General features: G+C 51.2%; 1 protein-coding gene across 22 annotated transcripts in view; it reads left to right on the top strand.

Annotated features, from left to right (window-relative positions):
- The window catches only part of MICAL3 (microtubule associated monooxygenase, calponin and LIM domain containing 3), a 219,473-nt gene extending 203,700 nt beyond the window's left edge, over window positions 1-15,773 (top strand). For 14 of the 22 annotated variants that reach the window (XM_077871749.1, XM_077871766.1, XM_077871765.1 and 11 more), the window contains 4 exons: window positions 5,510-5,575; window positions 8,090-8,189; window positions 8,333-8,406; window positions 8,491-15,773. In XM_077871749.1, the coding sequence (XP_077727875.1) occupies window positions 5,510-5,575; window positions 8,090-8,189; window positions 8,333-8,406; window positions 8,491-8,675 (425 nt within the window). In that variant the 3' untranslated portion in view covers window positions 8,676-15,773. The other 8 variants (XM_077871773.1, XM_077871772.1, XM_077871767.1 and 5 more) reach the window with 3 other exon arrangements.
- The last annotated feature ends 6,520 nt before the right edge of the window (window positions 15,774-22,293 follow it).

The raw sequence follows: 22,293 nt of genomic DNA, 5'->3' as shown, positions 1-22,293 counted from the left end.
CTTCGAAAGAACTTTCAATTAAAAATATATACCTCATTTCTCATTTTCGAAGACCTCCCCACCTGATTTATATGTCTCAAAGTAAAATTGAAAGAACATGAGTGGTTTAGAAATGTAAGAGAGGACTGAAACATGGTCTTTCATTGTTGCTAGTGAGTTGGGGTAGAGGCACAGGGAAGGGAAACCCACCCCAGGCCTGCTCACTTCCCTCCCTTCCTGTTCTATTGGCTTGCCTCATTTGGATGTTGGTACATTTTGTATTTGTTTGGCCTGAGCATTATTAGCCTTGCTCTGTTTTTGCTTAGGAACTTTAAAATCCTTGAGATTTCTCTGTATTCTAATGTGTGTGTGTGTTTGCACGTGTGTGTATGTGTGTGTTGGATCTCCATTCTTAAATGATTTTTTTCCTTCTCTTTGGGGGGAGGGAGGTTTCATTTATCCCCTAATCCAGAGATTCATTCTACACTGAGTTATAACACGAGGCACATCTTAGCCCTGTCTACCTACGTATGTAGACTGGGCCTGCTAGACCAGAAACCTTCCACCCTGTCATGATGCCTGCTTACCACTCAGCAGCATTGCAAACCAGCCAACTTGATTCCTTCTTAGGGCCAGAATGTTTCTTGTTGCCTCTGGGTGTGGGATTGGGCGCTTCAGCCTTGCAGTGTGAAGGCTGCCTGAAGTCAGGGGCATGGCATTGATCCTGAGGAGTCAGAACAGGCAGCAGAATAAAACATCTGGCCAATCTTCCCTTGCTTCAGGCTACATAACCTGAACAACACAGAAGAGAAAATCAGTGAAAGCCTCATTCCTTAATACGTGAATCACAAAGTTCTCCCAGGCCTGGGCATGTGGCTTTCTGCAAGTTTTATCTGGTAGATTGAGCGTGGGCGTGAAAGGTAATGCCCCTGAGGTTCCTTATGAAAACATGAACAATATTCTGGTAGTATCTGTAAGCATGAATTGTATAAAAAGCTACTGCTGCATTGCTGAGTCAGCTGTCAGCAAATGTAGTGGCATTACAGCCAAAAACAAGTGTGAGAAGTGAGAGCCCCACCCAGGCAAGATGAAGGCTACAGTCTGGCCCACAGAGACAGGCCCAGAGCTACCGTGGCGGGAACATGGAACCATGAAATATGAAAAATAAGGATACCTGTGTCCCATCCATGACACCTTGGCGCTTGTTGTTCAGAAGCCAAAAGGAAGTGAAAAAGAATCTCTTCCTTTATGTGGGATTTTTCATAAATGTAGCTAGAAAGGGAGTAATCTAACCCAATGCTACTCTACAGATTTTTACATGAAATAAGCTACAGTGTCTGAAAAGGGAAGGTGTTGGGCTGCGGGGGTGGGTGGCAATCTTGAGCCTATAAAAGGGTAATATTTCTGTTGAAGTTGGTGAGCTGATTGTTTGGAATTCCATATTCTCCTGTGGAAATGCTGTTCCAGGTGGTGGCTCAGCTCTTAAAAAGCCCATTGTCCTCATAATATACCTAGCGCACCGTACTAGTATCTAGTGCACAGTGCTAGGCTATGACATTCTAGGACATAACCATGATTCCGTGGGGGAAATGCAGAGTTCCAGGCTGGTGCCTTTGGAATCTAGGTATCTCCCTAGCCCATTGGCCTAGACCGTCCCCATGGTCTACCAGGTGCTGACTGTAGAAGCTTTAAGCCTACGGCGAGGGCTGTTTTGTCCAACAGCAGGAACCAGGAGCCTGTGCAGTGGGAAGAGATAAGTACCTGGGATGAGGCAGATGCCCACCCAGCTCCAGCCCAGACCTGAACATCGCCTTGATTTTTGTCCAGGAATCCTTGATGCTGGCCCACCAACTTGCTCCTGGACCGGCCCTGGGCCACATGAGAGGCAGGGCCTAGAGTGAGCTATCCAAGCCTGTCAGGGCCAAGCAAGAGTGTGGAGAACACCTCAACCCAGGATTCGGGTCCTGGCTTCACCCTGCGCCCAGGAAGGTCGCTAATCCTCTCGGCCTCTGCAAAGTAATGGGAGGGAGGGATGACATTGCCACCGTCCCAGGTCTACCATTCTGAGTACAGTCTACATGTGACAGCTCTCCTCCCAGCTGCTTCCAGTAGCTGCCATTTGTTAGGTTTGCCCAGAGCCTTTGTTGGCCTTCCAAGAGGGCAAGCCCTCAGTTCGGAATGGGAGAGGAAGATGTGGGCCTTAGTCAAGCTGTGCCACAGGTAGCTACTTGGAGCCTCAGATCCCTCATGTGAGAATAGAGTTGTTACGCCTGTCCAGCCACCTGGTCCCTGAGTAAGGCTCACATGAAATAATACACATGAAAATGCTTTAAAATGGAAGTGCTACTCATGCTTATTACATGCAGCACACACAGCTTCTTTTCGACATTCAGTGGCCCGTCTCAGCTGCCCCCAGTGTCAAGATGAGTAGGCGCTGGAGAACTGCTCATGGTGGTCACATCTCAGAAGGAAGCGCTATGTCAGAGGAAGTTTAGTTTGCTGCGAGGTAGAAGGTGGGCAGGTGAGCTTGCAGCATCCTGAAGGCAGACAGAGCAGTCCAGGGTGAGAGTATAGACCTGCCAGTGAGATACCTCCATCCGGGACCAATTCTGGGTTTGCTCAGAAGTGCTGACTAAAGTCTAGAGGACACAGAAATAGTTTGATAGGCTGTCAATGTGGTGCCCACTGGAAAGACACACAAACCAAACCTATCACCATAGCATTTTAAAATACTCATAATAGGGATCCCTGGGTGGCGCAGTGGTTTAGCACCTGCCTTTGGCCCAGGGCGCGATCCTGGAGATCCGGGATCGAATCCCACATCGGGCTCCTGGTGCATGGAGCCTGCTTCTCCCTCTGCCTGTGTCTCTGCCTCTCTCTCTCTCTCTCTCTCTCTCTGTGACTATCATAAATAAATAAATTTAAAAAAAATTTTTTTAAATAAAATAAAATACTCCTAATAAAATTCTTTTTTTTTTTTTTAAATACTCCTAATAAAATTCTTAAACTTGTATTTGCCATAAGGTTGATGACATCTTTGCCTTTAGGACTAGTGGACCAAATCATCTATTTCTCATCTCCAAAAAAGGCACAGAAATTACACTCAAAATCACTTCACTACCTCTGTGCTTCCCTTGCATGATCGTTTCAGATTCAAGTCCACACGGAACTCCTTTCATTTGACTGATTTTTTTCCCCTTGATTTATTTTTAAAACAATATTTATCGGGTGTCTTTTCTGATTATAAAAGTAGTATACATTACTAAGATTTTGGAACACAAAGGGATGTCTGGTGAAGAAAGTCATAACCATGCATCCCATCTACTCAACCTAGCACTTCTCAGAGGAGTGACCCATGCCCATTCTGCCTTCTGCCTATAACTGTGACAGTGCCTTCTCTTTTTTTAAACTTTTTTTTTAGCACTTGCTATATCTGATGTCCCTTTACTGATTTCATTTTCTAATTTCTGTTCTGAATATCCTGCTACCTTGTATTATCTTCTATATTGGAAAGGGTATATGAGGAAGTGGTCTACATAAAAGGAACTAAATGTTATATTTTTTGATATCCAGAAAGTAGAAATGCATTTTTAAACATACATGCCAGTACGTGGGCTCAGCTGTATTGGTGGTGTATCATATTGGTATCCCTTATGAATGACCATGGCTACCATTCCATTCTGCACCAGTGTGTCTTTGCATGTAATGTCAGTACCTGGAAGCAACAGAGGTTGTTCATTGACATTGTATTATCTATCCAGGTATTCTGAGCACCAGCATAGAGTCTACATTTGAAACAAAGAAGGTTGAATGTGGATCAGCTCTAAGCAGAGAAAGGAGCCCTACTCCCCTCCTCCAGCTCATCAGCTGGTCCCAGGGACGTCCGTTTAGAAGCTTGGATGTAATCAACATTGCACATGCACGCATGTGCACACTCTCAGACGGGTCTCTGGCTTTAGTTTTGAAGTTTGATCTGATACCAGATTCATTGTGCACAAAAGCACTCTGATGAACGCTAAAGGGTTTAAAAGAAAGGGAAAATGTGGTACCTGCGTTTGCAAAGCAGAAGGGCCCCTCAACCAATAGTTTGTCTATCAGGCCTTCCTGGGGCCAAAAACAGCTATTTCTTAAACCCTGTTCTAATCCTAAAACCGCCTGTGCTCCCTACAGTCCTGAGGCCGCTTCTCTGAGCCTGTGTGTCCTGTGTGTGCCCTGGTGGTTCTGTGATGGTCCCTTGCTGGGCTCCACTCCCTCCCCCTCTCCCTAAGTCACCCCCAGGTCTCCCTAAGTCTTAGACATGTCTCTCTGAACCCTGTCTTCTCTCAGTTACCCCATCCACAACTCTTACCAGCATTGTTACTGTGAGTTTTCAGTATGTCCTGTCAGCTCACCCTTTTTGGTCTTCCAGTCCAAAGTGTGGCAGCCTTCCCCCAGCTGTGCCATGGATCCCTCTGTGGAGATGCAGGGGCAGAAGAAAAGGGGGTGGTTGGTTCCCTGGTACATGGTGGGTAGTGACAGGGACTGGTACAAATCGCCTCTATTTCCCTCAGTTTGCCCCAGCTCAGAACTCCGAGCAATGCTGATGCCGGCCCTGGAAGCCTGTCCCAAGACTAGGTGCTGCCTCTGTAGACTCCGAGGTCTTTCTGTGGGCGCAGCTAATCCAAGGGTTGCGCACCCCTTTTCACCACTTAGACTTACCCCAGGCTACTTTTTTATAGAGCGCCTGCATCTCTGGTGACATCTTAGAATATTTCACACAGGGATCCCTGGGTGGCTCAGCGGTTTGGCGCCTGCCTTCAGCCCAGGACGTGATCCTGAAGTCCCAGGATCGAGTCCCGCGTCGGGCTCCCAGCATGGAGCCTGCTTCTCCCTCTGCCTGTGTCTGTGCCTCTCTCTGTATGTCTATCATGAATAAATAAATAAAATCTTTAAAAAAAAAATATTTCACACAGGCTTGGTTGGTAACCTGAGGTTGTCACCTGCAAACCTAGGAGCATTGTTGGGCACATATTTAGTGATGGACTGTTCCACGGAGGCAGGCAGACCAGTCCCGGGGGCTTTGGGTATTTTTGAGGAGGGAACCCAATGCCGAAAACCCAAAAGGCCACTGTATGATGATATCCAAATGCTCCCACCCTCGCAGTAGGGAACAGAAGAAGAAGGGGCAGCCCACCCACCCCTAGAGCTGTCCACCATCGCCAGGGAGCACGCGCATTCCTTTTTCGGGCCACATGCCCAGGGCCTGGGTCTGCTCTTATTCAGTTTCCATGCCGAAAAAAAGGACTTAATTCATTTGTAGACTTTGTTTCCCTTGTTTCTGCTTTTCCATTTCTTGTATTTTTTTTCTTTTCCTCCTGTTGTTCCTTTCTCACCTCTTATGCTTTTTGTCCTCTGCTTGTTTTTTATTTCACCTTCTCCCTGTCCCTCTCCACGTCCAAACTCCTCTTCCTCCTCCTCTTCCTCCTCTTCCTTTTTTGTCTCTCTTTGTCTCGTCCTCCTCCTCCTTTTCCTTGTTTGGTCCTTTTTGAAGTTGAGCCCAGTGGCGGGACTCCACGGCGTAGACCTCTCTCCTTCTGCCCTTGCTGTGTCCAGGAAGGTAACGTAAACCGCCCCCCCCCCCCCCATCCCCACTGCCTCTCAGGGCTTGTAGCAACACTCATCAAACAGGGACCCGAAACCCAGCTGTTCCTCTCTTTTTCTCTGACACTTGATAGCCTTGCTATAAAATTCCATAAGTATGTGGCAGTTTCTTACAAGGTACAGTATCCCTTTGACTGTCTTGGGGGGGACTGGGGGACATAGGGGAAGCAGATGGTCTCTGGGAACAGGCCTTTGAGGCTGCAGCCGAACATCCTGTGATGCTGTGCCACCATTCATGGTTGGACCTTTCAGACTCCAATCTAGCAGATAGAGGGGCCAGGGACACAGGTGGGGAACCTCCTACTTGTGTGGCAGAGATTTGTATTGGTGGAGTCGAGGAATACTGTCCTTACAAAGACTGGTCTATATAAATGCCCCCAAGTTCTTTTCTAAAAAAAACAAAAAACAAAAAAAAAAAAACACTAAATGCAAACTTCTCTACCCTGTGTCTTGCTGAGTGTGTGTGTATTTTTTTTTTTAAGTTTGTCTGATTTGAAGTCTGTTGTGATAAGATTGTTGTTGAAAAGGCATGTGGGAAAGGGAAAGGGAGTGTGTCATGACTAACCCTTGCTAACCTCTTAACTCTGCTCTTCATGGCGCTCACATGTGACTTTCACCCATCCCGCCATATATCTTTGCTCATCGGCTGTGAACAGTCTCTACCATAGCTCATGAGCAGTGTTCAGATGTCTCCCAGTGGAACTTGTCCTTGCACATGGGAGGTGGGAAGGAGGGAGAGCCTTCCCAGTGCATTCCCAGCTTGCTGCACTGGACAGCTTGCATGCCTCAGGGCTCCATCTTCCATGGCCATGTGGGCTCACTGTGCAGAGATGCTCAGGAAGGAATGCATGGAACTGAGCTATGGGCTGCTTTAAAAGCCAAAGGACCAAGTCTATTGGGTCGGGTAAGGAGAGCTTTTGTCCCCAGACACTCCAGCACTCCCCAGGGGCCGGCTTGGCTGGTCAGGAGGGAGTTGCTATCTTTCAGAGCAGGACTCAGGGACAGGACTTCACCTTAAAAGTGCAGCTGCTTGTGCACTCAGGCACAGTGCATACACTGACCCCTGCTTGTGTGAGTGCATTCACATCTGCCTCTCCAGAGTGTGGCCCCAGTTGAAAGACTAACTGGTGTGGGCCTCCTGCGTGTCAAGCAAACAACACAGCAGAAAGAGAGCTGTCTTTGAACAGTGTGCAAGGAGGTCAGTGGGAAGATAGGAGAACAGTGAATGAGGAGCTTGATAGAGGAGTGTTGTCCCACCTGAGGGTATATTCCAGATGTCTTTGAACAGTGTGCAAGGAGGTCAGGTGGGAAGATAGGAGAATAGTGAGTGAGGAGCTTGATAGAGGAGCGTTGTCCCACCTGACAGTATATTCCAGATGCTTTTGGGTCAGCCAAATGAGTCACAAAAATGGAAGGTACTTTGGAGGATCTCCCAGTCCAGTGCCTCTTAACCTGGGGCCCATGGGTGAACTTCAGGGAGCCCGTGAACACCCTGAAGTCCTATATAAAGTTATTGGATGTGTACACATGTATTTTTCTAAGAAGAGAGTCCCTAGATTTCCTGAGCTTCTCAGAATGGTTTGGAATCCAAAAATATTTCAGACCACTGGTACAGTCTGTCTTCTGCCTATGGCAGGATCCCGCTTTGGCCATGAGCTCCTTCGTGCTCCAGGGAAAAGGAGTGTGTTCTCTCCTTGGGGAGTTTGGTCCCTTGGAAAGTTCTTCCTCTGTCCTTCTGCTCAGTTAAGACCAGCAGGGACAGACTGCCCCCAATGGAGACTTAGTAGCACCAGCCCCAGAAACTGCTGCTGGGCTGGGCCAGAGCAGAGAGCCCTGCCTTACTGAACAGTCTCCAGGGTGTGCTGGTGCCCTCTGCTCTGGGTGAGAAACCTGGTAGCCGGCCTGGGGTGTACTGCAGGTACCACATGGTATTCATCTCCCTGATTGGGATCTAAAGAAATGAGGAGGCCTCCGTACCAGTGGCTCAGAGAGGGGCAGTAGCCCGGGAAAGAGCTGGGTCAGTGAGAATAACTTTAAGGGAAGGCTGACCGCAGTTTATCAGTTTGCATTTGCCGGACTCTTGAGACTGGTGTTCCCAAACAGTCCTAGTACCTAGCAAGTACCAGACAAATATGAAATGAGTGAAAAAAAGAAAAAAGGAGGGCAAAGCACTTAAAACATAGGAGGAGGAAACCACTGAGTGCGAGAGGCCAGATAGGCCGTGACCAGGTTCCCGGGGGCAGGGGTGCAGGCTGGGCCTGGGAAGGACAGGGGTAGAGTGCAGACTCTGTTAGGCTCGGGGCATGGTGCCCCCTTCCATGGCTGTAGGCAAACTTTGGACCTGGCTTGGGAGTGTTCCGGCAGCATCCTGCTCGGCTCTCTTTGCACATTTGCCCCTGTGTGATGACTCCTGCTGGCCGGGGTAGACAGCAAACACTTTCTGCGCCTGACACATCCTCTCTCTTGGCAGGCATGGGCAAGAAGGATGACCCCAAGCTGATGCAGGAGTGGTTCAAGTTGGTGCAAGAGAAGAATGCCATGGTGCGCTATGAGTCGGAGCTGATGATTTTGTGAGTGGCCTGAAGTCGGGGACCCAGCTGAGGGGGGCCTGCAGCTCAGTGCCTGTCACGGCAGGAGCACAGCTGCTTCCCAATTTAGGGGGTGGGGGACTGAGGTCCTTGAGTCATGTGCTTGTCTTTCTCTCTCCTCCCAGTGCCCGGGAGCTGGAACTGGAGGACCGGCAGAGCCGACTGCAGCAGGAGCTCCGGGAGCGGATGGCAGTGGAAGGTGAGGGGGCGGGCCCGAAGGGTACCTGGGACAGCTGGGTGCAGGCCTGGCCCCGTAGACCTAATGTGTTCGGCTACTGCACAGATCACCTGAAGACTGAGGAGGAGCTGTCTGAGGAGAAGAAGATCTTGAACGAGATGCTGGAGGTGGTGGAGCAGAGAGATGCCCTCGTGGCCCTGCTTGAGGAGCAGCGACTCCGGGAGAAGGAGGAGGACAAAGACCTGGAGGCTGTCATGCTGTCCAAGGGCTTCAGCCTGAACTGGTCCTGAGCTCTCCCCACACTATGTACGGCTGCTCTGTGGCATCCACCTGACCCAGGCTGGGTTCTCCCCAGCCACCCGGATGAGAGATCTCAGAAAACCTGGCACCTCCTGGGAGTTTATACTGAAATGTCTATGTGCCTCTTGAACAGTGGGTCAAGTGTCTGTGCTGTGGGGAACCCCAGGTGAAGATGATGATCTGAGGTGGCGCGGCCTCTTTGGAAGAGGCCCACCCTGACTTCCTGCTCCAGAGAGAAAGGGGAATATGGAGCATCTGACATGTGATGTGGGAAGAAAGGAAACCTGCACGTTCCCTGCGGACACGTGGACATGCGGTGACTGTGCTCCTCCTTCCACAGGAGGAGAGAAGACAAGGAAGCTGCTCCCTCTCCGTCAGAACCACAGCCACTGGAGCACCCCTCCACAGAGCAGAAGGGGCAGCTGTCTTCACGCCTCTGGAAGCATTTATCCCGGGGAGGTGAGATGTGAGTCGAGACCTGGGAGAGGGACAGTGGCCCGAAGGTCAGTGCCTGCCCCAGCATCGCAGGGGGAGCTGAGAGTGGGCTGGCTCCTGAATTCATTATGCCAGCATGCAGGGCCCAATAGGGGTCTGCTCCCCACCCCCTGCACCACACACTGGACCCCTAGTGGCCAAACGCCCCAGGCCTCTCACTGGCCATGACCCGAGGCCTGTGGATCGCTGCATTCTGCTTCTAATTCACAACAATTCTGACACTGGAAAATACTGACTTTGGGGGACATAATGAGGCCCTACATTTCAAGCCCCCAGTTGACAGACAGGCATGACTGTTCAGCGCTTCACGTTGGGGCAGAAGATTATCTTTTCCCTTGACGTTTTTCCTGTGTTTGCACATTGAAAGGAAGCTGTCAGCCTGGCAAGATGTTCAGCCGCTTCGGACCCTTTATGTCAATTAACTTATTTTTTTAATACTTGAAGTAACTTCGTTTTTATATCTTTATTAGAGACACTGATCTCTTGGCACGTGGTGTTAGAGTGATGGAGGCGTCGACCACATCCTCCCACACAGTCCCATCCTGTACTGACTGAATGCCGGTCCATCCATCTATTTATTAGCCATCTTCATTGTGCTGCTGCCCCCGTTGGCATCAGGGAGCAGCTGAGACCCTCACATGGGTTCTCAGTCCTCGCTCTTCTGCCCGTACCTGTTCCCTGCGCCCGGCCCCTCGTCCTTCACCAGTTCACTCTCACTGTAGCACCAGACTCTTGTGTCTGTCTGCACCGTCCATTTGCTGAGGGTACATTTCAGCACCGTGTGAGGCCAGGCCAGAGGGCACAGGTGCCACCCGCCTCTCCCTTGAACCCTGGCTCGCAGAACCCTTTCTTTTCCCCCTCTCTCTGTTTCAGTGCCAGGCTTTCACCTCCTGCAGCACATTTATTAGAGGTAAGCGTTTTTCCAGGCTGGCGGCGTTTGCTGGGACCTTGTAATCCATCTGGCTGGTGAGAACGCCCCCAGCCCAGCTTCAGACCCAAGAAGGTAGAGACGCACATGTTACAGCAAGGATTAGAATTCAGGTTGGTCCCGCACAGTTGGCCCCACCCCGAACCTCCTCTGCACCCAGATTTCTTGGGGAGGCAGGGGACCTCGAGCACTCTATGACTAGTTCCTTGAGCCAAACTGCTCATTTCCTCTAGTTCAGCCAGAGGCTGACATTGTACGGCCTACAGAGTCACAGTCTGAGAAGATCTGGTGGGCCAGGGCTTATCCATGCACAGAACTGACACACAGTCAGCCCGGGGAGGGTTCCTGTCAGTGCCAGGCCAACCCAGAAGGGCCCTCTGGCAGACTTCCGGTGGAGAGGGGCCAGTGTAGGGCGGACAGAGGCCTGGCAAGCTCTTCAAGGTGGCCTGGATCCACTGTCCATGCTGACGTGGGGCTTCCATGGGCGCCCACACCACCCCTTAGCTTGAACATTCATTCTTATTACAAAGGAGCAAAGAACTTGTCTTACTCTTCACTTTGTCCAAAGCTGCCGTCTCTCTCCTGTGGAAGCCCAAGAGGTGTGCCTTGAGCTCTGACTTCACTTCCTGTTTTCTGATCAGGCAGACAGTCCATGTTTACTCTCTTTCTTAAAAAGGCAAGAAGAGGGTATTCTGGATGCTCTCTTTAAACATCAGCCCTCCAGTAAATTTGGACTTGAGACAGGCTCATTGCCTGTGTGGCCTTGCCCCTAACCCTCTTGAAGGCTACTTGAATCCACCGTAGCTAGGAATGCCCCAGGAGACCGCCTCCATCCCTCACAGCTCCTGCTGACCCTGGAACAAGGAAGCCCCGCCCGAAGTGGCAGGTAGGGGATATGGCTGCACTGGTCCGCTGTGCGCAGCCTGAGGAGGCAGGAGCAGCACACAGACTATCCGCCCTTGCTGCTGGCCAGTACCAGTCGGCCTTCAGCCACCCCTGCATCCTCGCAAAGCACACACTGCTGCCTGCAGTTATTAGAAAGGAGACTGAAGACCCTGCAGAGAAGCTTCCAGAATCCACAGGCCTCCAACATGTTCCCAGTTCTCCACTCTTCATGGTGTTAGGACTTCAGGCTGTAACAACAGTGCATCTTTCTGTTAAAGCTCTCATTTTATGACCACTAGTTTGCAGTTGATTTGAGTACCCTGGTGACATGCTGCATGAAGTGTTTTCCAGCTCTGGAAATGCGTGCTGCTCCAGGAGTTTTCTCCCCGAGATTTAAGTCCCCTTGAAGGCAGGGGACACAGGACATGAAGTGCCAGAGCTTGAGTGAGCCTAGATAACGGGGATGGTACGGCAGGCAACCAGTTCAGCCTCACCAGTGGGAAGGCAGCAGGCACCCCCACTCCTGAGTCTCAGGGGCTCCCTGCCCAGGAGGTCTGGGCCTTTTGCCCCAGAAACCATCTTCCAATTGCTTTTGACCAGCAATGATAGACTATTCTTTATCCTTTCAAAAGAGAAAAGATTTTTTTAGTGGGGCAGGAAGGAGAGTTCAAAGAAAAAAATTTGAAAGGAGGTAATAACTGAGCTGCACAGGGGAATGGGCCATTTTCTGTGCAATAAAAGTTTTTCAAAGAAATACAGAGTGTATTTCTTAAGTCATTTTACCAGACTTGTCCATGAGGCGAGATGCACTTCCACATTCCAGCACCTGCCATTTCCAGGTAGATGGTGTCCACGCAAATCATTTATGCTTCTGGCATATATGTGGGTGTGTGCACAAGCTTATTTAAAGAACACAACTTTTTTTTTTTTTTTTAATTTGTGCTTTTTTTTTTTTTTTTTCTTTTTTAAAGTCCTTCTTATTATCCTAGTTCAGCCATCAACTGCTGTCACTGGAGAAAATGCCTAAAACCACTTAGCATGATAGCAGCTTATTCTTCAAAACCAAGCCTCGATGCCCTCTTGAAGAGAAGCGGCATGTCCTCTGAAAGAGAGGTTCTTCAAATCCAAGTGAGCCTGTGGTCCTGGTAGCCTTCTGTGCCTGCAGCCCTCTGCCCTTTGACCTGCAAGCCCAGTGGCCAGGGTCTGCAGCCTCCAGGCCCAAATCACTGAGCTGTGTCAGTTTCCACAAGGACATTCAGCATAGGGTTTTGGAGAGATGATATCACCTTTTTTTGAACTGGATCGTCCCCAAGAGATTGAAGGGAATAATCCTGGCCAGCTCTTCTCTCTTTGCTATAAGAAACCTCTTTGGCTTGTGTCCAAATGGAGACATATTCCAGCTCTTTCCTTCTCCCATGGTGTGATGATTTGTCACCGCCCTCAGAACTAATCCCAAGGGCACAGTGCTTCCCTCCAGTGCAGTAAGGGCAGCAGGGAGAGAAACAATGGCACTGGATGGGTGGAGGTGGGTCGTGCCCAGCCGACAGGTCACTGCCACGGAAGCTGGTTCCCAGAGCCTTGAAAGGCTTATTGCCACCTACCCCCAGAAAGAAGAAAGGGGCCTCTCTGACACAGAGATGGACATCTTAGGTAAAATATACATATAACTAGCTTGAGGGAATGTTCTTTGGCAATGGTGCATGCCTGCTGGGAAGGATGAGTTGGTAGTCACCTGTGCTGGTCTCAGCCACCTTTTGTTCTTCAGGGGGGGCTTGCTGGGATTTGAGCTGGATAAAAGCAGGATTTGGCCACAATTCACAGCAGCCCCAGGCAGTAGGAAATGCGGATTGCTGTTTTTAGGCAGGTAACCAGGAAGGTAGACTGCCCAAGCCCCCATGTAAGCACCACCTCAGGAGCACATACCCCCTTCCTTCCAAGAAACTACCTTGTCTTACGGCTCTGACATCCCTTCTGAACCCTAAAATCTTCCTGGTCTCTTTGTAGGGGTCAGAGTGAAAAATGGTAAGCAGAGAATGTGCTGTTTTACTTTACATGAGCTGGCCAGCCTGGCCCACTCACGGAGACGCCCTCATCTTGTATTACCTGCTCAGGAGATCACCCTTCCGACAATGCTCAGTGAAGAGGGTATGAAGCCATCATCTCAGGTGGATTATTCCCACACAGAAATGTCAGCCCAGGGGCCAGAGCAGGGCCTCATGCACTAAACCATGGAGCCTGCTAGGCAGGGTTCCCGGGGTCATAAAAGCCTTTCACGGACACTCCCAATGGACCACCTGTTGCTGCTGAACTTCACCGGGTAACTTCTGGTGAGAGCCCCATGACTGTGTCCCCTGCCCTGAGGTCATCTTGTAGGAGGGGCAGAAACGGGGAAGCCACAATCCTGGTTCCTGTGGGTAGGTCCTGTGTGCCAGCCACCTCTTAGCAGCCACCTGCTACCAAAACAAATGTGGAAGAGGAGACAGCATCCCATGATGCATGCACATTTGTGCACTTGGGCACGCACACACACAAGCATCTTCCATTCATAGCGTGGCCTTTCTGAAGCAGAATGGACTTCTAGCTAGCTCTAAAGTAGGCTGAACCTAAGAGGGCCCAACTGCGTGGCAGTCGAGGCTCCAGGCCAAGGCAGGATCCGAGTTGAGGATCTTGTGCCAATGAACAGCCTGGTGTGTGGAAGACTACAGTTGGATGGAATGGTCTCCAAAGTAGGCAGATAGACCAGCCCCCCGGATCCAGGACAGGGGTCCTCTGGAGTGCCCAATGCAAGTGTGGGGCTGCCTCCTGCAACCCATGAAATGAGAATGAAGCTGCAGGTGTCCATGTCCACACGTGCGAGAGTGGGAAGGGAAGAGAGTCGGACGTTCAGGCATGAAGCTCATCCCTGCTCTTCCCTGACTTTGGAGGAAGCCTTAAGCAAATCACTTACTTAGTCTGTGCATTAACCAACCCACAGGATTGTGGGGGGGGCAGGATGTCCAAGGGTTTGAGATTCTGAATCAGGGCCTTTGTAGATGGACAGACATCCTTCATGATGGTAACTAATGTTCACCTTGAAGAAACCTGGGGAGGACTGAGGGAAGCCGGTCCCAGCACCTTTAAGGGCTGGCTGCCAGCTACCTAGGTTCATCGCACATCTATCTGGTGAGCCAGCGGAGTTGTGCATTTATTTTTAATTACTTAAAATGCTGGGCTGAATCTTGTTTCCTCTCAGGAACTTAACTTACTCAACACAGGTTGCTGTAGATAGGCAATGTGCCCAGAACCTCAGATGGGTGGCTGCTGGGTGCTTGCCTGAGGCCAGGTGATGCTGAGCTTGAGTCAGCACTCAGTGCCTTACTGGGAACAAACCAGCACCCTCAGCTCAAGAGAACAGCCCCATCTTTTCCCTCCTGCCCCATTCCACAGCCACCAGCCACCTTCATCTTAAGGCAGCTCCAGCACACCCGCTCTCCCAACAGTGGCTCCCAGCATATGCCCTGGGTCTCTGGGCCTCCAGAGTCATTATCAGGGATATGGGATTCGTGCAAGTGAAAGCTAGTATGTATCAGTGTTACGATGCTGATCAAGAGCCAGAAGAGGGATCCCTGGGTGGCGCAGCAGTTTGGCGCCTGCCTTTGGCCCAGGGCGCGATCCTGGAGACCCGGGATCGAATCCCACGTCGGGCTCCCGGTGCCTGGAGCCTGCTTCTCCCTCTGCCTGTGTCTCTGCCTGTCTCTCTCTCTGTGACTATCATAAATAAATAAAAATTAAAAAAAAAAAAAAGCCAGAAGAGCAAGGGTTCACTTAACACCCGAGACAACTGGGACACCAAAGTGACAGGAAAGCATGAGTTTTTCTGGGTAGGGAAGCCCGGATGAATACCCAGGGTCTGGCAATGAGGCCTTCAGGCTGTCTCCCCAAGAGTTCAGATGCCAGGTCTTTCCTGTGGGCAGGAAAAAAAAAAAAGGAAGCATCTGACGGCCAACAACCCCTTCCCCAGATGCATTTTATTTAACATTTTTTAAGAATGCTTTTAAGGACTTAAGTACCATTTTAAGATGCAACCAGGGCCGGACTTACTTGGTACCAGCCTTCATATTGGGACAATACTGTTTCTGGCCCTAGTCATTGATGTTTTAGGTCTCCATCACATTGTTCTCAAAGCCACCTATAACAGTCTAGGCGGGGAGGCAGGAGGGGCTGGCACGGAGGGTCGTGCCTGAGGCTGGAAGGTGCTGGCCCTGGGTCAGCACCTGGTGCCTTATACCAGTTTGGGAACAAACCAACACAAGTCGGGAGGACACCCTGCTCTTTTCCCTGCTGCCTCATGTACAGCCCAGGGGGTCAGAGCTGGTAGAGAGGCAGTGACCCCAGAGTGTCTCTTCTGAATAAATCACCCCAATGTGGCCTTGGACCCTGTTCCTGGAAGATGCAGAGAGCAGCCCCGGGACCCTGCCAAGTTCTCCTGGGTGAAGATAGAATTGGAAGAAGCATCAAGAAAAGACAAATTTTCCGAGACGCTGTGCCTGAGGAGAGTGGGTAGAGGGACGTGGCCACTGCCGACCGCAGGGACGGGCATGGAAATGTAACACGGGCTCACGCCTGTGTGTGGGAAGAGCCCCGCCCGCCCTGTCGATGAATGTCGTGTCGTTAGTGGAAAGGAAAGAGGGAAACAGATAGTGACTTTCCTTCGGCGTGGGTGTGGTGGTGCACATTACCCTCCGGCTGTTTGCACCCTCCTGTGGCCAACAACCAAAATAAAGCCAGTCGTTATTTTGTTCTTCTGTGTGGAAGATGATCATTTCTCCCCTCAAGCAAATTCACACCCTCGCAGGGGCTGGGATGTGCCCATGAAACCAAGGGCTCCGGGGACGCGTTCTCTCCCTGCGGGGCCAGGACACTGCCCACCCAGCCCGGCCCGTGGCAGGGCCTGTGTCCACAAGGGTGGGTGAGCCATGGTGCTGCTTGTTGCAGCCGACCCCCCGCCCTGCTCCAAGCTTTCCCCCTGCCCCCCACAGCTTTGTTTGGATGGGAAAGAACCCAGCTAGGAGAATATTCCTGCCTGTTCCCCTTTATATTACTGTGTATTTTGAAAAAAAAAAAAAAAAAAGAGCAAGCAGAAAAATTGTCTTTCTGCCTGAGCTGAGGACCTGCCCCCCCCCCCCCCGCCCCGCTGCATCTCCTGCTTTTTTGTCTCTGGGTGAACGGGAAGTTTTGCTTCAGTACAGCTGTGGGTGGCGGTGCTCGTGGAGGAAGGGCATCTCTGCTGTCGGAGAAGGTAAGATAAGAGGGTCTTAAGGGCAATAAAAAGAGGACATGGACTCAAAGCCTAGCTCTGCGATCGGGGGATGAAAAACCAGGAACATGATGATGTCAAGCCAGGACTGTGGCAAGGAGACAGACGTCGATGGGTTGACCCAGGAACAGAACCGACTGGATGGCTCTGAATAGAGTGTAGCCCCCAGAGCCCTTCGGAGGGCGGCGGGGGGTGGGGGAGGGCCAGGGCCTCTCCCAGAGGCATCTGGCAGCCTGGCCCCCATGCCCACCCTGCCTGGGGAGTATGCACATTCTGCCCCTATCTGGGCAGGAGTTGGAGAGCTGGGGCTCCCGGCTGGCACAGTGGGCAGCATAAAACTCTTGATCTCCAGGTTGTAAGTTCAAGCCCCATGTTGGGTGTAGGGATTACTTATAAATAAAATCTTTAAAAAAAAAAGAAAAAATAGAAGAGTTGGAAGCCAGTGAAGTGGCTTAGCGCTTAAGACAGGTGGAAGCAACAGAACAGTGTCGGCCCCCTCAGACCTCCTGCCCCAAGCGCCGTTCTTACTTCTTCCTGGAGAGGAATTCTCGAAAGACCTAGGAGAAACAGAGAGACACAAGCACTCTCCGTGGATTGGCCATGATAGCAGGAAGTAGGGACAGCTTCATGCTCCTGTCCAGCAGGCTAGTGGCCGAGAGAGACACTGACAAGCCCCCCTCCAGCTGAGCTGGGGACGGTGCCCTGAATCTGGCCACCAAGGAGTGCTCACACTAAACAGATGTGTTTGGGCCTTCACCGGCTGGGAACTGACCTTGGCTTTGAGAGCTAGGCCCCAAGTTCAGCCACACAGCAAACCTTGTCTGCTGTGCACCCTCTGAGCAGCGCCATGGATATGCTCGGTGCCATGGATTTGGATGGGTCCACTGTTTGGTTTTTTAAGATTTCTTTTTTATTACTATTCATTTGACACAGAGACACAGAGAGAGAGAGCATGAGCAGGGGAGAGGGAGAAGCAGACTCCCTGAGGAGCAGGGAGCCTGATTCAGGGTTTGATCCCAGGACCCTAACATCATGACCTGAGCTGAAAGCAGAGGCTTAACCTGCAGAGCCACTCAGGCAGCCCTGGATAGGTCCACTGCTGAAACATTTCCCATCCCTTTTTCCCTCCAAGCCAATAGAGTGCCCCCCCACCCCCTCCCTTTTCCCTTCTGCTCTTTTAAGGACCATCCCAGGTGTCTGACCCCCTTCTGTCCCCCACCTCCAGCCAAGAGAAGTTTCTTTATTGGAGGCCACTTGGCTGTGTGAAATGAGTTACTGGCTCAGCTTGGCCACTACCTGGCTGGCTGACCTTGGACATGGCTCCCCAAACCTGTTTTCTACCCTTGAAAGGAGAAAGTAACATTCACTCTCTGACCTGTAAAGTGGTTGTGGGGCTGAAAAGAGATCAGAGACATTGAGTGCTCTGAGTCGTGGGGTCACTGTGCCTGTCTCTCCATGGCTGCTGGGTCACACGGTCACACGCTAGTCACCAGAGCCACGCACAGGCAGAGGCTGAACCCAGACCCACAGGCAGACACACCTATGTCCCCGGAGGCAGAGGAGCAGCTCTTGCCCTTGCGCCTGTGACAGGAACAGGCAGCTGCTGCTCAGGAAATCAGTGATGACACCCAAAGCTCAGTGCAGTGTCGTAGGAAAGGAAGTCGCAGGGTTGGTTGGATGGAGGGAAATCCAACAGAGGAATAAAGAGCCAGAAACTTCATGTGATGTGAGGCAGGTGTCTCCTTGCCTTCATGATTCAAACCCAGGCCCGGCTCTGGTGTGCATGAAGCCATGAGTCACCACCCTCTCCTCAAGGAATGCAGAATTCTTTTTTTTTTTTTTTAATATTTTATGTATTCATGGGTGACACAGAGAGAGAGAGAGGCAGAGGGAGAAGCAGGATCCATGCAGGGAGCCGGACATGGGACTTAATCCCAGGTCTCCAGAATCAGGCCCTGGGCTGAAAGTGGCGCTAAACCACTGAGCCACCCGGACTGCCCAGGAACGCAGAATTCCACATACAGCCACATGGCATCCTTAACCTGTGTGTCTTCTAAGCAGAATTCTGGACATTGATTTTCCCTCTTTTCTCCACATCCCTCCCCTCTGACAAACTGCTGTGTAAAACATGCAACCCAGTCATGGCCAGGTCCTGCCCCCGGGCCACCTCAGGATCCCCCACGCCTCCCTGTGGCCTGGTACAATTTAGCCAACACCCAATATTCCTGGATTTTCTAGCCCCTTGGGCCTAGGGAGGCAGCCCCCAGAAAGCCACTCTGCTAGAATTCCCTGAATGGAACTGACTCGATAGAAAGTTCCAAAGGAAAGGCTGCTGAAGTGATACTGGAAATCCCAGACTTTCTTAGCCCAGTGCAGGCACTGAGTCAAAGCTGGACCAGAGCCACATCTCCCAGCATCCCCCAGACCACACCTGCTCACACATACCAGGCAGGGCAAGAAAAACACCAGATGTCATCCAGCTCTGACAGCTCACTGTGTGTAGTCACAGGTATGAACATCAACTGCGGCCCATGGGCCCTGGGCCTGGAGACAGCCTTCTTTCCCCCTTGCCTCTAGCAGGTGTTTGGTTTCCTCTCCCTAGACCCTCCTGCCTTTCTTTTTTTTTTTTTTTTTTTTTTAAGATTTTATTTATTCATTCATGAGAGACACAGAGAGGCAGAGACACAGGCAGAGGGAGAAGCAGGCTCCATGCAGGGAGCCCACGTGGGACTCGATCCCGGGTCTCCAGGATCCTGCCCTGCGCGGAAGGCAGCGCTGAGCCACCTGGGCCGCCCCCCTCCTGCCTTTCAAACCCCCATGTCTTTCCTGGCCCAGAGCCTAGACTCTGTGTTGGTGGGAAAGCTCTTGGATGTTTTCCTTCCCAGGCATCTTGTCCTGGCTCCTGGCCCTGTGTACATACTTCCGAGGAGCGGGGAGTCATGCCTCCATGTGAACCGCTGTTCCTGCCCCCCACACTTCAGCTCCCCTTGGGCCTCTCACACTGGCCTCTCTAACAGCACCGTAACCCAATGTTTGTTCCTGTGTGTTGGTCCAGGGCCCACCCAAGATGGGAAGCCCCTGGCCTGGCACTTCTTTGGGATCCCACAGTGGAGTCCTGAGTCGGGCACAGAGTGGAAGCTCTGAGGTACTTACTCAGGTCTGAAGGGTTCTGAGGTATCAGGAGACAAGCCGTGGTGTTCTTCTACCCTCTGTTAGCCTGGCTGTTGGTTTTGAAAGCTTTGGACGGCTCATGTCCCCCCAGCCTCGACTCCTATTACAGAGTGAGTGGTTAGGGATAACTAGATATGTGCATGCTACTCTGTGCAGGGCCAGGTCCCCATCTTCCCTGCCACACTAGAAGCTACACATTCATACCCCTTTCCCACTCCAGATCTCTGTTGTCACATTCTGTTCCTAAGGATGGAAAGAGCCTTGACTTCATGAATTTGGAGTCAGCTGGGTGCATCACAGCTGTTGGCTTTCATGAACATTGCAGGCTTGTGGAAACTCTGAGTCTAAGATTGGCACATCTGGAGAGGTTGGGTGTGGGGGTGCTTATAGGAAGTGGTCACCAGAAGGTAGAGCGTAAGCCCATCTGCCCTGGAGCCCCCACCCCATGTGGGCTTATCTCTGGGGGAAGTCAGAGGCTTGGCCTCCTGCAGTTTGAAGGAACAAGATGCCATCAAAGCAGGAGCAAGAAACGACCTAGCCAACATACACATATACAATATACTAGGTACCTGGGACCAAATGCAACCGGGCAGCCACAGGCCTGTGCTCTCAGAGCTCAGTTGACAAGGCTCAGGGCACTGGCCTGCTACCTTCTTCATCCTTTCAGTCTCCCAGGGCCAGGCACCCATGGCCCCCTGAGAGCCCAGAGGCAATACTGAGCAGCAATCCTGCCGGGAAATTAGAGGCACCTGGAGAAGTTCATTACGGATTCCGGGCCTGGGGGGTGCAAGCAACTAAGGCACTGATAGGGAGGGGCCATGGAGGCAGCTGGGGATGTGACAAGGGAGGGAAGGGGGTGGGGGTATGAGTAGGCAGTCCCTCTCCTAGCCTTCCTTCCCCTTTGTGCCCCTTCAGGAGCCCCAGCTGTCAAGCTCCTGCTCCCCGAACCACCTCCCTCCACCTTGGCCTTGATTCCCAGCCAATCACCTGCAGCTGCACAGAGATGCTCGGGAGCCTCTGCAGGGACACCAAGGAATAAGTGCAATGGCAACCGTTTACTGAGAACTCACTACTGTGCCAGACACCAGCCCAAGACTTTTCTATATCCCATATATTTAAAATACAACTTTGAGGCAGGTATTCTCACTTTCCTTTATAGATAAAAAATAGGTAATCAGCAAGCTTGCTCTGGGGCCTGAGCTCAGGGAGAGCCACTAGCTGGCTTTCTTGGGGTGGCCACTAGTCCCCCTGCTTTCAAGCCCGGGAATGCTAACACCTTCACACTTAGGTTTCTGTGTGTCCTGAGAGCTTTCCTTGCTCATTCTGACTTTATACCTGATCAGTAGCTGTTCCCCTTCCTTTCCGTTACATAAGCAGGGATTAGGGCACCAAGCCGGTACCACTCACTGTGTGTAGAGGCAGTATTACCCCTTTTCTTGATGAGCCTCAGAGCAATCAGGTTATCTAGGGCCACAGAGCTGGGGAGGAACAGAGCTGAGAGAACAAGCTGCAAAGGCTGCATCCTAAACCCCGGGGATAAAGGCCTGCTGACCTCCCTCCGGCCACCCTGGGTGGCCTGCCCTGACCCCTCCAGCCCACAGGGCCCCTCTTCCCTCCAAATGCCCCAGCGCCCCTGGTTCGAGGCACACGCTGCATCAACGCATCCACCTGTTCTGAGCGCTCACTGCTGAGCCCTGTGTCTGTGCAAAGTGTGCTACTGAGCTAAGCTGGTGGCCCCTTCCAACTCCCGAGCCTGGCCTCTTCTCACTTTCCTCTCCCCAGCACTCTCCTTCCTGACTTTCCGTCAAAACCTGTCCTCTAGGATGCCTCAGAAACTCTCTTACATTTTTACAAAGAATAAAAATACATGGGGCGCCTGGCTGGCTCTGCGGGTAGAACATGCGACTTTGATCTCAGGGTCGTGAGTTCAAGGCCTCACACTGGGTTTAGAGATGACTTAAAAACAAAATCTTTGGAGCACCTGGATGGCTCAGCCAGTTGAGAAGCCGACCTGGTTTCAGCTCAGGTCACCATCTCAGGGTTGTAAATTGGGCTCCACACTCCGTGGGGAGTCTGCTGAAGGATCCTCCTTCTCCCTCTCCCTCTGCCCCTCCCCTACGCTAGCTCACTCACTCACTCATGCTCTCTCTCTAATAAATAAGTCTTTACAAAATAATTTAAAAATCTTTAAAACAAAGAAGAAAAAAACAACACGTGAATGTGAAAACAACCTTGAAAAAGAAGCATAGGGGGATTGCCTGAACTGTAGTATGACCTACTTTGAAGCCATAACAATGAAAACCATGCGGTATGGCTGGAAGGACAAGCAGACGGATGGTGGGTGCCCCAGAAGGAGCAATCAGAGGGACCATGGAAACTCAGGTCATGATTAAGGAGGCCCCATGAATCTACAGGAAAGATGAATTGTTTCACAAGTGGTGTTTGGAAAGAAACTTGGCTCACCATATAGAGAAAATGAAAACAGTCTCCTTTGTAACACTACATATATAAATGTAGACTTGAGGTGAATTAAAGACCAAAATTCACAAAAAAACCCTGCAAATTTATAGACTAGAAAAAATGTAGGAGAAATCTTTAACCTATAGAGAAAGGACTTCTTTCCCCCCAGTTTTGTTTTTTAAGATTTTATTCATCCATTCATGAGAGACACAGAGAGAGAGAGAGAGAGACAGAGACACAGGCAGAGGGAGAAGCAGGCCCCATACAGGGAGCCCGGTGCGGGACTCCACCTGTGACCCCGGGGTCACGCCCTGCGCCGAAGGCAGGCGCTCAACTGCTGAGCCTCCTAGGCGGCCCAGGTTTGTAGGTTTTG

The sequence above is a fragment of the Canis aureus genome, chromosome 25, assembly GCF_053574225.1.
Source record: "Canis aureus isolate CA01 chromosome 25, VMU_Caureus_v.1.0, whole genome shotgun sequence".
NCBI lineage: Eukaryota > Metazoa > Chordata > Mammalia > Carnivora > Canidae > Canis > Canis aureus.
The sequence above is the reverse complement of the archived record's forward strand: the minus strand, read 5'-3'. Positions and strand labels throughout refer to the sequence as shown.